The sequence below is a fragment of the Coregonus lavaretus genome (assembly GCF_964263955.1).
Source record: "Coregonus lavaretus genome assembly, chromosome: 28".
NCBI classification, from domain to species: domain Eukaryota; kingdom Metazoa; phylum Chordata; class Actinopteri; order Salmoniformes; family Salmonidae; genus Coregonus; species Coregonus lavaretus.
This window is the reverse complement of record NC_140015.1, coordinates 24657626-24671044: the sequence shown is the minus strand read 5'-3', so window position 1 is coordinate 24671044 and position 13419 is coordinate 24657626. Positions and strand designations below refer to the sequence as shown.

The 13419-nt window shown below is 42.7% G+C and overlaps 1 protein-coding gene across 1 annotated transcript in view; it reads left to right on the top strand.

Moving 5' to 3' along the window:
* LOC311103198 (synaptotagmin-C-like) overlaps positions 1-11230 on the top strand; it is a gene marked incomplete at both ends in the record, with an annotated part of 33967 nt that extends 22737 nt beyond the window's left edge. Inside the window, 6 exons of the mRNA XM_084144747.1 lie at positions 1621-1747; positions 2326-2544; positions 4190-4310; positions 5432-5603; positions 8954-9083; positions 11144-11230. Of these exons, the coding sequence (XP_084000873.1) occupies positions 1621-1747; positions 2326-2544; positions 4190-4310; positions 5432-5603; positions 8954-9083; positions 11144-11230 (856 nt within the window). The remainder of the gene's footprint in view (positions 1-1620; positions 1748-2325; positions 2545-4189; positions 4311-5431; positions 5604-8953; positions 9084-11143) is intronic.
* Positions 11231-13419: the final 2189 nt, after the last annotated feature.

The following is a 13419-nucleotide window of genomic DNA, read 5'->3' as shown; positions in this document are numbered from 1 at the left end:
CTGTGTATCGACTTCCAAGCGGAGATGATACTTGACTTGAAGTAAGTAGATAGACTTAAGAAATACTAATTGGACATGTTTCTCTGATTAACATGTTTATCCAATTTAAATATAACTTCCTAATTTACTAATGACGGTATTAATCTTATCCCTGATTTGATGTGATTGTAGGATTGGCATGTTTATCTGGTTTCCTTAATTGGACGTGATTGCATGATAAACATGAAACCTGATTGGATGCAATCGTGTCGTCAACAGGTTTAGCTAAGTCCTGATTGGGCCAGATGATTAAACAGTGTGTTTGTCTGAGCCACTATTGGCTATAGCCTGGTGGTGCTCTCTTCCCCAGAGTTCACGCTGTGTTCCTAAAGGCCCGTAATGAAGTGGTGACACGCTCGTTAACGCAGAAAGACAGGGTCTAATGAGGTCTTATTAAAGGCCTGCCAGCCATCTTCACTCTCTTAATTAAATCCCTCATAAGTAGTTCTGTAGACAGACCACTGGATGTGGGCGGTTCAGACAGACGGACGTCTGCGTGTGTGTGCGTGCATGTCTTTATGTGCAAGCGGACGTGTGTGTGTATGTGTGCATGTTTTTATGTGCAAGCGGACGTGTGTGTGTATGTGTGTGTGTGCGGGCGGACGTGTTTGTGTGTGTGTGCGTGCAGGCGGACGTGTGTGACCCAGACTGACCATAACACAGTGGAATAGCCTACTATGAGAATTATTAATGGCTTGGCTTCTCTCTGGACTCTCTCCTGGGGTACATATACACTGAGTATACAAAACATTAGGAACACATGCTCTTTCCATGACATAGACTGACCAGGTGAATCCAGGTGAAAGCTATGATCCCTTATTGGTGTCACTTGTTAAATCCACTTCAATCAGTGTAGATTAAGGGGAGGAGACAGGTTAAAGAAGGATTTTTAAGCCTTGAGACAATTGAGACATGGATTGTGTATGTGTGCCATTCAGAGAGTGAATGGTCAAGACATAATATTTAAGTGCCTTTGAACAATGCTGTTGGGTTTTTCACGCTCAACAGTTTCCTGTGTGTGTCAAGAATAGTCCACCACCCAAAGAACAACCAGCCAACTTGACACAACTGTGGGAAGCATTGGAGTCAATATGGGCCAGCATCCCTGTGGAATGCTTTCGACACCTTGTAGAGTCCATGCCCTGACAAATTGAGGCTGTTCTGAGGGCAAAAATGTGCAACTCAATATTAGGAAGGTATTCCTAATGTTTTGTACACTCAGTGTACATATGTGCTTACTGTGCTTACATCTCACTGGAACTGCTGGAGCCATTCTGTAGCTTTGTAACAATGGCTTATGCTACTGGGTTGCTCTCATTCACAGATCTACCTTCCTTAAATCCCCCATTAGTAGGGAGAAAACCCTTAAATCAGTGTCAAGGGCTGCTTCATCCTAGACCTCAATGGATCCCCATCGACCCACTCCATAGATACAACATACTCTCCTAACCACTCCACTGTATTTCTATCTACTCTGTAGACCTATGTCTGTCCAGATAAGTTTGACATATAGATTGTGTTGTGTGTTTGTCCCAGACGGTGAGTCTAACATAGATTGTATATGTGTGTGTCCGTCTGCAGTACAGAGCAGCTAGTGGTGAAGATCCTGAAGGCTGTAGACCTGGCTGCCAAGGACGCCAATGGCTTCTCAGACCCCTACGTCAAGATCTACCTACTGCCAGACAGGAAGAAGAAGTTCCAGACCAAGGTAACACATTTATCTAGCCTGATACCAGATCTGTTTGTGCTGTCTAGCCAATGACCATAAATACCTTGGAAGACAGTGCAAACAGATCTGGGATCAGGCTGTCATTTATTACACTTGTCAGTTTTCACACAAATTGGCCTGGTTTTCAGTCCAGTTTGAAGGCACAGCAAAATAATAACCTGAAAAACTTGTAGTTTCGCTCTGATGCCAATTGAGAAATGTGTGCATGCATAACTTGGAGTTCTGTGTGAATGTTCCATTGATGCCACCCAAAGATTTGTGTAAGCATTACCACGAGAGATTTGTGCGGAGTTTCATTGCCGTTTCTCAAGTTACTGTCAGTAAGACCCGAGTTCCTATTATTATCATTTATAAATGACACATTGGAATTAGCTGATATTTTGTTTAGCCTAATCTGAATAAATATGTTAGGTTGTCTAGCAGACTCTCTTGCAGACTCTCTTGTTGACTCTTGTTCTCCCTCCCCCTCTCCCTCTCCTTCCCCCTTCTCCCCCCTATCCCTCTTTCACACTCCCCCTCACTCCCTCCTCAATTCCCCACTCTCCTCCCTCCCCCAGGTCCACAGAAAGACCCTGAACCCGATATTCAACGAGACGTTCCAGTTCGGCGTGCCCCTGGCAGAGCTGCACTCCCGGAAGCTGCACTTCTCCGTCTACGACTTCGACCGCTTCTCCAGACACGACCTGATTGGCCAGGTGGTGGTGGACAACCTGCTGGACTTCAGCGAGGGCACCGGGGAGAAGCCTGTCTGGAGGGACATTGTGGAGGGCACCGCGGTGAGAGAGAGAGCCCTGCCTGACACCATAATGCCAACGCAATGCCACCACTATGTTACCATGATGACACCACTATACCACTATAATATCACCGCTATACCACTACAATTCCGCTACTATGCCACTATAATGCCACTATAATGCCACCGCTATGCCACTATAATGCCACCGCTATGCCACTATACCACCACTATACCACTATAATGCCACCAGTATGCCACTATCATGCCACCGCTATGCCACTATAATGCCACCAGTATGCCACTATAATGCCCCTTCTATGCCACTATAATGACACCGCTATGCCACTATAATGCCACCACTATACCACTATAATGCCACCGCTATGCCACTATAATGCCACCGCTATGCCACTATAATGCCACCAGTATGCCACTATAATGCCACCGCTATGCCACTATAATGCCACTGCTATGCCACTATAATGCCACCACTATACCACTATAATTCCACCACTATGCCACTATACCACCACTATGCCACTATAATGCCATCAGTATGCCACTATAATGCCACCACTATGCCACTATAATGCCACCACTATGCCACTATAATGCCACCGCTATGCCACTATAATGCCACCGCTATGCCACTATAATGCCATCAGTATGCCACTATAATGCCACCACTATGCCACTATAATGCCACCACTATGCCACTATAATGCCACCACTATGCCACTATAATTCCACCACTATGCCACTATAATGCCACCGCTATGCCACTATAATGCCACCGCTATGCCACTATAATGCCACAATATGCCACTATACCACCACTATACCACTATAATGCCACCACTATACCACTATAATGCCACCAGTATGCCACTATAATGCCACCGCTATGCCACTATAATGCCACCACTATGCCACTATAATGCCACCACTATGCCACTATAATGCCACTATAATGCCAACACTATACCACTATAATGCCACCACTATGCCACTATAATGCCACCAGTATGCCACTATAATGCCACCGCTATGCCAATATAATGCCAACGCTATGCCACTATAATGCCACCACTATACCACTATCATGCCACTATAATGCCACCACTATACCACTATAATGCCAACGCTATGCCACTATAATGCCACCGCTATGCCACTATACCACCACTATACCACTATAATGCCACCAGTATGCCACTATAATGCCACCGCTATGCCACTATAATGCCACCAGTATGCCACTATAATGCCACCACCATACCACTATAATGCCACTGCTATGCCACCATGACCACTGGCAGTGCCGAGTTTGGAAGAAGCAGGGGAGAGTATTTAAATAGCCTTTAGATCTAGCGCAATTTAACACTTTTATGTTCTTGGGGACATTGAAAGATTGACATGTCATTAATGTACTGTGATGACAGTTGCCTTCAGTTTGAATATGCTGCCCGTCTAGATTGTGACACCTGTCATGTCTCTGTGGCAATTATCAATGATGCCTGCTTGATGATTTAGCAAACCAAATGCAAGATGGTGGTCTCTGTTACAGACCCTGCTCTCAGCCTGTGGCTCTTTGGGTATTACTGGCTGAGTGTTTACCACATGTTGGCTGGGATCCCTGTTTGACCCCTGAACTCTGACCTCTGTGTGTGTGTGTTGTACAGGAGAAGGCTGACCTAGGGGAGCTGAACTTCTCTCTGTGTTACCTGCCCACGGCAGGTCGGCTCACCGCCACCGTCATCAAGGCCACCAACCTCAAAGCCATGGACCTCACCGGCTTCTCAGGTGACTGACCTACTGACCACAGCACACTGACCACAGCAAACGGACCACAGCACACTGACCGCAGCACACTGACCGCAGCACACTGACCACAGCACACTGAACGCAGCACACTGACCACAGCACACTGACCACAGCACACTGACCGCAGTACACTGACCACAGTACACTGACCACAGCACTGAGGGTCATCTCTTCTGTTAGAAACAGCATGGCAGAAAAACAATATAAAAGTGACAAGACTCACATCATACATTTTGTATTTCAACTATTATTTGAATGCAATTAGGCCTGCATAAACAGATGGAGCAAACACATCAATTGACTGAATTCATGAATATTTGAATATTGATATGTGACGTTCTGTAAATATTGCCAAAATAAATACTGTTCAACTGTTCCAAACACAGCGAAGTGCCATAACCTGGTTCTGTGGGAATGTTGTAAATACAAGCAAATGCCCAAATCATTAACATTGTAGCGCTAAAAACCGCAGCAAACAAACAACCAAACGCTTTAAAGTCAATTGCATAATCAATCCTAAAACACAATTGTCCTGGCCTGATTGATGGCTCGGACTTAGATAGCTGATGATGATTTAATGAATGAATGCCTAACTGAAGTAATTTAGATATTAATCTGCCTGTGAGGATGTGATGATCCTGCATTACCACGGTAACAGTTACTGACGAAACAACACGCTAAATTATGAGGCCTCTCCGTTATTACTGCTTTTATGATTAGGAGATTATTAGAATGCCTAACAAAGGTGTAAAAAAAATCCACCATAAAATCAAATGGTAACTGTCCGTGTTCTGTAAGTGCTACAACGAATTAGAGCGGCAGTTTGTATTCTGTGGCAATTGATGTGAATCCACTTGTTTTACTTTGGCCTTAATTCGCCTTGCCCAAGGTGCCTTGATTTGTATGCCTTTTATGTGTTACAGACAGATGCCTGGGCGTGGGAGTATCATTTGTTCTTCTCTTATCTTTATCCCTCTCTCTCTCTTTCTTCCATTCTCTTCCTCTATTTATTTCTCTCTTTCTCGCTCTCTCTCTCTTTCTTTCTCTCTCTCTCTCTTTTTCTCTCTCTCTCTCTCCCTCCCTCTTTCTCCCTCTCTCAGACCCGTATGTGAAGGCTTCTCTGATATGTGACAGCCGAAGGCTAAAGAAGAAGAAGACATCCATTAAGAAGAATACATTGAACCCCACCTACAACGAGGCTCTGGTCTTTGACATCCCCCATGAGGACATCGACAGGGTGTCCATCGTCATCGCTGTCATGGACTATGACTGGTGAGCAGAGACCTGGGCTGTTATTACTTTGTTATTATTGGACAATGGGAGTTGTATAACTTTGTGTGTGTTGTGGAGCAGATCTGTTGATATAATTGATACCATTATAATACTGACTATGTATTTGGATGGTTGCGGTTGTTAATTGTTAGATAAGGGTATGTCTGTTGTTGGTAGTTGTTATTTGTATGGTGTGTAGCAAGGTTATTATAGTAAACTGAAACTAAAACTAATCATGACTAATCATCACTCAAAACTATTTAGTAAACTGAATTAAAATAATTAACAAACCCGTTTGACAAACTAAAACTATACTGCCTCCAAAACTAACTAAAATAAAATAAAAACCATCATGAAATATGTTTTATTTTATTTTTGGGGGGCAAAATTCGAACAGGGTTTTCAAGCTAAACTAAGTTTTGTATTGAAGTCAATGTACCCAGAGGAGGACGGAAACTAGCTGTCCTCCGGCTATACCATGGTGCTACCCTACAGAGTGCTGTTGAGGCTACTGTAGACCTTCATTGCAAAACAGTGTGTTTTAATCAATTATTTGGTGACGTGAATATATTTAGTATAGTTTTATCCAAAAAGGATAACTTTTTTAAATGTTTCACTATTTTTAATTTTTATGAAATTCACTGAGGAGGATGGTCCTCCCCTTCCTCCTCTGAGGAGCCTCCACTGGTGTACACATTGTACAATCAATTAGTGACAGAGAGCCTCAAATATCACTTTTATTTTTATATATCCACTGTACACATAAATCATGGCAAATTGGTTCCTGTTTCAGCCATGTCTTTGGTCACGTTTGTGTGGGTCAAACAAAAACACCCTAATGATTGGTTGACAATAGAGCCTCACACAATGCAGGCGATGGCTGCAGGATAAAGTTGGTGAAGAGCAACTGCAGAAACTTGCAGTCGACTGCAGTCAAAACTTCATGACCTTTGATCATATGATTTTTGTAAAGTCTATGCAGATTAAATGTAGGCTCCAGTCTGACGATCTTTATCGCCAGAATGCAACACTTTAAAAGGCGGTGACCAACGATGGAGCTTCAACACTCCTGGTTGTTGAGGAAATTGACCCACTACTACTGTTTACTTGGTGCATCTACGTCATCTTCCTGAGTCTACCGTTAAACCAAACCTAACCCATGACCTGACCCATCACATTATTACTGCCCACAGTGGCAAGAACTATACATAAATGGCTCCTAGCCTCCCATGCATAGGTTACTTTCTGTCCCTAACACTAAAACTAAATCTGAAACTAAATAATATAAAAATGAAATATACATGTTTTTATAAAAAGTAAACAAAATAAAAAATAAGGTAAAGTAGATCTGAAATCTAACTGAAACTAAAATGAATTTCAAATTAAAATCTGAAAACGAATTAGCAGTTAGCACTCTGTTACGTTGATAGACATTGTTATTTGGTTGGTGTGTAGTTAGTACTGGATCATGTGTAACGTATGTTGATGGTGGTTATTATTTGGTTAGTGTGTAGTTAGCACTGTGTGGGTCTATTACGTTGATAGATGTTGGTGTGTAGTAGGATGGGTCATTCTGTAACCTTAAAGTAACTGTCCAATGTTAAATATTAACTATAATTACTTACAATATGAGTGAAATAGTTTTCCATCCAATAAAAAAAAAAATATATGTATGTTAAGAAGCTTTTCTGTGTTGGAATGGTGTGGGCGTAACCCAACAACAGAATGGTGTGGGCGAATACCAGTCATTAAAAATATCCTCCTCTAGACCGCTGATTGGCCAGCTCATCCTCCTCAGGAGTATGACATCATACTCTATGAGGAAATAGCAAGCATTTTTGAAATGGTCTGTATGAGATTGAAGTTTGAGGTGTTTTTTCTCCAATTCATGCTTTGGCCACAAATACGACTATAGGATGAATCAACAAAATAATTTGGGTATGAGTTAGCAGAATATGAACTTTGAAAAGTGAGATTTTCACTGGACCGTTACTTTAATAGACATTATTATTTGGTTGTTGTGTACTAGCATGGGTCAGTCTATAACATTGATAGACGTTATTTGGTTGGTGTAGTTAGTACTATGTAGGTCTGTACCATTGATAGACAGTGTTATTTGGTTGGTGTGTAGCAGTGGTCTGTTGAACAAATAGCTGAGTGTCCTAGTGAGTCAGACTCCTGGTGGATGGACGCCTCATGAATAATCATGATTTATGCTAATACTATGAGTTAGCAGAATATGAACTTTGAAAAGTGAGATTTTCACTGGACAGTTACATTACATTTTAGTCATTTAGCAGACGCTCTTATCCGGAGCGACTTACAGTTAGTGAGTGCATACATTTTCATACTGGCCCCCCGTGGGAAACGAACCCACAACCCTGGCGTTGCAAGCGCCATGCTCTACCAACTGAGCTACAGTTACTTTAATAGACGTTGTTATTTGGTTGTTGTGTATTAGTGTATGGCCGTTGATAGACGTTGTTATTTGGTTGGCGTGTACTAGCATGGGTCAGTCTATAATATAGATAGATGTTATTTGGTTGATGTGTAGTTAGTACTATGTGGGTCTGTACCATTGATAGACGTTTTATTTGATTGGTGTGTAGCAGTGGTCTGTTGAACACATAGCTGAGTGTCCTAGTGAGTCAGACTCCTGGTGTACGTCTCCTGTTTTACATAAGGATGGGCACCTCATGAATAAACATGGTTTATGCTAATGATAATGGAAATAGTGTCTGGGGGTGAGACACTGTGTAACCATGCCAGTGTTTCTCTGTCTGCACTCACACCCTCCATCATCACACCATCGCCTGGCTGGTGTGTGTTTGTGTTTTTCTGTTTGTGTTTTCTTTATCTGTTATTAAACCCATGTTGTAGGTTATAGTATCTCTATAGTTCTGTGTGTGTGTGTGTGTTCATGTGTGTGTGTGTTATCTTTTATTCATTTAAAACCCAGGTTATAGCATCTCTATAGTTCGATGCTTGTGTGTGTGTTTGTGTGTGCGTGCGTGCGCGTGTTTGTGTGTTTGTCTATGATATGAATGTGCTCTCTATTGGTATTGAAACCTTTGTAATAGTCTCTGTATATTGTGCGCTCGTTATTGAATATCCAACCTCTGCTACTGCATTCTCTTCCCAGCACTCAAGGTTGATAAATGAGGCCTACTCTGCCTGTTCCTCACAGACTCTCTCCCTCTCTCTCTCCCTCTCCCCCTCCCTCTCCCTCTCTCTCTCCCTCACTCTCTCTATCTCTCTCTCGCTCACTCTCTCTCTCTCTCTCTCTCTCTCTCTCGCTCACTCTCTCTCTCTCCCATCCCTCTGTCTGTCCCTGGTTGTGGGTCGGTCAGTATTGGTCATAACGAGGTCATAGGGATGTGTCGTGTGGGCAGTGACGCTGAGGGTCCTGGGAGAGAGCACTGGACAGCCATGCTGGCCAACCCCCGCAAGCCCATAGACCACTGGCACCAGCTCGTCGAGGTAATTCTGTGCATGATGTGTGTGTGCGTGTGTCTGTTTTCATTTGAGTGTGTGTGTGTGTGTGTGTGTGGTGTGAGTAACTACAGCCCTTTATTATGCAGGCCTGTGCTCTCATTCTATTTTCCTACTTCATATACAGTGGGAGAAAAAAGTATTTAGTCAGCCACCAATTGTGCAAGTTCTCCCACTTAAAAAGATGAGAGAGGCCTGTAATTTTCATCATAGGTACACGTCAACTATGACAGACAAAATGAGGAAAAAAAATCCAGAAAATCACATTGTAGGATTTTTAATGAATTTATTTGCAAATTATGGTGGAAAATAAGTATTTGGTCAATAACAAAAGTTTCTCAATACTTTGTTATATACCCTTTGTTGGCAATGACACAGGTCAAACGTTTTCTGTAAGTCTTCACAAGGTTTTCACACACTGTTGCTGGTATTTTGGCCCATTCCTCCATGCAGATCTCCTCTAGAGCAGTGATGTTTTGGGGCTGTCGCTGGGCAACACGGACTTTCAACTCCCTCCAAAGATTTTCTATGGGGTTGAGATCTGGAGACTGGCTAGGCCACTCCAGGACCTTGAAATGCTTCTTACGAAGCCACTCCTTCGTTGCCCGGGCGCTGTGTTTGGGATCATTGTCATGCTGAAAGACCCAGCCATGTTTCATCTTCAATGCCCTTGCTGATGGAAGGAGGTTTTCACTCAAAATCTCACGATACATGGCCCCATTCATTCTTTCCTTTACACGGATCAGTCGTCCTGGTCCCTTTGCAGAAAAACAGCCCCAAAGCATGATGTTTCCACCCCCATGCTTCACAGTAGGTATGGTGTTCTTTGGATGCAACTCAGCATTCCTTGTCCTCCAAACACGACGAGTTGAGTTTTTACCAAAAAGTTCTATTTTGGTTTCATCTGACCATATGACATTCTCCCAATCCTCTTCTGGATCATCCAAATGCACTCTAGCAAACTTCAGACGGGCCTGGACATGTACTGGCTTAAGCAGGGGGACACGTCTGGCACTGCAGGATTTGAGTCCCTGGGGGCGTAGTGTGTTACTGATGGTAGGCTTTGTTACTTTGGTCCCAGCTCTCTGCAGGTCATTCACTAGGTCCCCCTGTGTGGTTCTGGGATTTTTGCTCACCGTTCTTGTGATAATTTTGACCCCACGGGGTGAGATCTTGCGTGGAGCCCCAGATCGAGGGAGATTATCAGTGGTCTTGTATGTCTTCCATTTCCTAATAATTGCTCCCACAGTTGATTTCTTCAAACCAAGCTGCTTACCGATTGCAGATTCAGTCTTCCCAGCCTGGTGCAGGTCTACAATTTTGTTTCTGGTGTCCTTTGACAGCTCTTTGGTCTTGGCCATAGTTGAGTTTGGAGTGTGACTGTTTGAGGTTGTGGACAGGTGTTTTTTATACTAATAACAAGTTCAAACAGGTGCCATTAATACAGGTAACGAGTGGAGGACAGAGGAGCCTCTTAAAGAAGAAGTTACAGGTCTGTGAGAGCCAGAAATCTTGCTTGTTTGTAGGTGACCAAATACTTATTTTCCACCATAATTTGCAAATAAATTCATTAAAAATCCTACAATGTGATTTTCTGGAGAAAAAAAATCTCAATTTGTCTGTCATAGTTGACGTGTACATATGATGAAAATTACAGGCCTCTCTCATCTTTTTAAGTGGGAGAACTTGCACAATTGGTGGCTGACTAAATAATTTTTTTCCCCACTGTATGTAATTGTCCTTGGCCTTCTTTTCCCCTGTTCTAACTAGTCTTTGTTTTTCTATTCAGTTGTAAGTAACCACACGTACATACAGCATCTCAGAGTAGGAGTGCTGGTCTAGGATCAGTTTTGCCTTTTAGATCACATTGAATAAGATGACATGGACAGGGGGGACTGATCCTAGATCAGCACTCCTACTCTGGTCTGTCTTTTCATCCATTCCATATTTTAATTAGTAATGAAATATCTATTTTACCATACATTTACCTTTGTTATCTACAGTGTCTGTGTTGGTGATACTAACTCTGTTTTAATATATTTTTCCAGGAAAAACTTGTGGCCTCATTTGTGTCAAAGAGTCCCGCAGCCTCCCCCAAGCCTCACATCGTGGTGGACAGTCCTCACTCTGAGTAGAACTGTGAGTAGAACTCTTGATTCAATGCTCTCACATGCAGTGCCAGGACCAGTGTTCCATTTCAATTCAAACAAATTAGTTGTATGATTTGGAAAACATTGTCATTACATAGTACAGGCAATTTCTGCTTCATGAATTAGATTGGATTGATTTCCTGCATTGCCTTTATTGAAGTGGACCCCAACCCTGACACACAATTTTCCAATATTCCATAGCTCTCTGTGGAGGGACCTATATAACCACAGCTTTATGATTATAACCATGGTGAATGTGATCCAGCTGAGACTCAGAGGCTCTTAGATTAACGAGTTGTGAGGCAAGAGTATCTGTACCATCTAGATGTTATGGGTTGTGTAATGCCCCCCTCCCCCTGACTTACTGTACTCTACTGCTCTGTTCTCTGTTTATGTATCTTCTCTCTCTCTCTAGGTTATTATCATCTTTCCAGTTCCAGACTTTCCTTTCTTTCCGCTCATCTGTGAATAATTCTCTCCATCAAACAAAGAGAGATAAGGAGACACATCAACTGCTACTGCTGTTCTACTGCTACTAATGAATTTTCCAACTCCTGTCGCAACAAAGCACAGGAAAACAGATTCTACATTCTATACAAGCAACACTTAGAACTCTGACACACACACACACACACACACACACATACATACACACACTGTGCTTCAGGTTAATGCCAGTAATTAATCCAGGAGGAGTGTGATGATGCATATTTCTCCCTCCAATCAGACCTGGGCCTAAGGATTCTGCACTGTATAGACTTCAAAAGACAAACCATGTCAATGCTTTACTTTAGGCCATTAGTATACAGGTGTAGGAGTTAGGAAACGTCTGTGCAGCATTTTCAGCAGGGCAAAAATCAGTTGTGGAGATTCTAGTCTAGTCAATTCTTGACGCCTGGTTTGGGCCTACCCTCTGGATCCTGGCTTTTCTGGCTTCTTTTAGCTGGAGGAAGGAACCTTCACCGGTCATTATTCTTGATGTCAGGGGAGGGAGAAATGTGGATGAACCCATCTGCCGAAGCATGTTTCGTAACCTTGAAATGTGTCCCTTCACCTCATTATTTTGTCGCCTTCTTCATGGTGCTCATTAATATGAATTCGCTTTTATTTTTCTATTTGTTTAGTTTTGGGGGTTTGTGTAATATAATCATCCAGAATGGAATTTATCCATACAATTTTTTTACGATCCACTAAGGATGTGACAGTGAGTACTTGAAGACCTGAACTATTTGAGCGCCTTCGGATGTTACAGGAATAGTGTTCCACTGTTTGGACATACTGGCAGACTTTACCCCAGAGGACTCTACAGGAGAACTGTGATGAGGACGGACCTGCTCGGCTTGGAGTGCACTTACTGGAAATGTATCCTACAGGGAAGGATTTCACCATTATACCGAATTTTTCTATCATTCCAGGATTTTGTTTTTTGGAAAGACATTATTTAATTTCAAAATAAAAAAATTGTCTGCAGTCCATCATGTCTCCGACTGGACGACAACGTTAGAAGGACACACAATTTTGTGTTGCTTTGATTTGTGTGTATTTCTGTGTTTGTGTGTGTGTGTGTTTTGTATTTGTGTGCGTCTGTGTGTGTATGCCTGTGTGTCTGTGTGTGTCACTGTGACCTTCTGTGTGACACATTTCTGTGCTCATGCTGTTCCTATCTTCTACCTGTCCTCGGGGCCCTACACCATTCCTAGCATCCACAGACTGAAACTCCTGTCTTTGAACAAAATGTGGCTTCTGTCCTGTGCGTCTTAGAAGAACCATTTTTGTGTAGGACCCATTGCACTTGGTGGGGAGTGGGATACTTATGATCCCTGATGAACAGTCGGTCTCTCAGAGATTAGAGTGTATTGCCTGTGTTGTTTCCCAGATCAGCTGTCAGTCACTCAAAAGTGCCCCCCCCCACCTGATCTAAGTAACTGTGTTGGTTGTGTACTTCTTTTAGTAAATGTGTACTGTATGTCTGAGGGCAAACCAGTTGGCACCGTGATTGAAAAATAAAAATGTTGGATACGTTTTGATTACTTATAAAAAAGATACAAAAAAACAGATGAGGTATAATTTTTGACTAGTTTATGTCCCCTAGCAGTCCCTCCAAACGGGGAGACAGAGAGGGGGTAGCCATGTCCTTTATCTCTAGTGAAATACAATGACCCCCGGTTTACGCT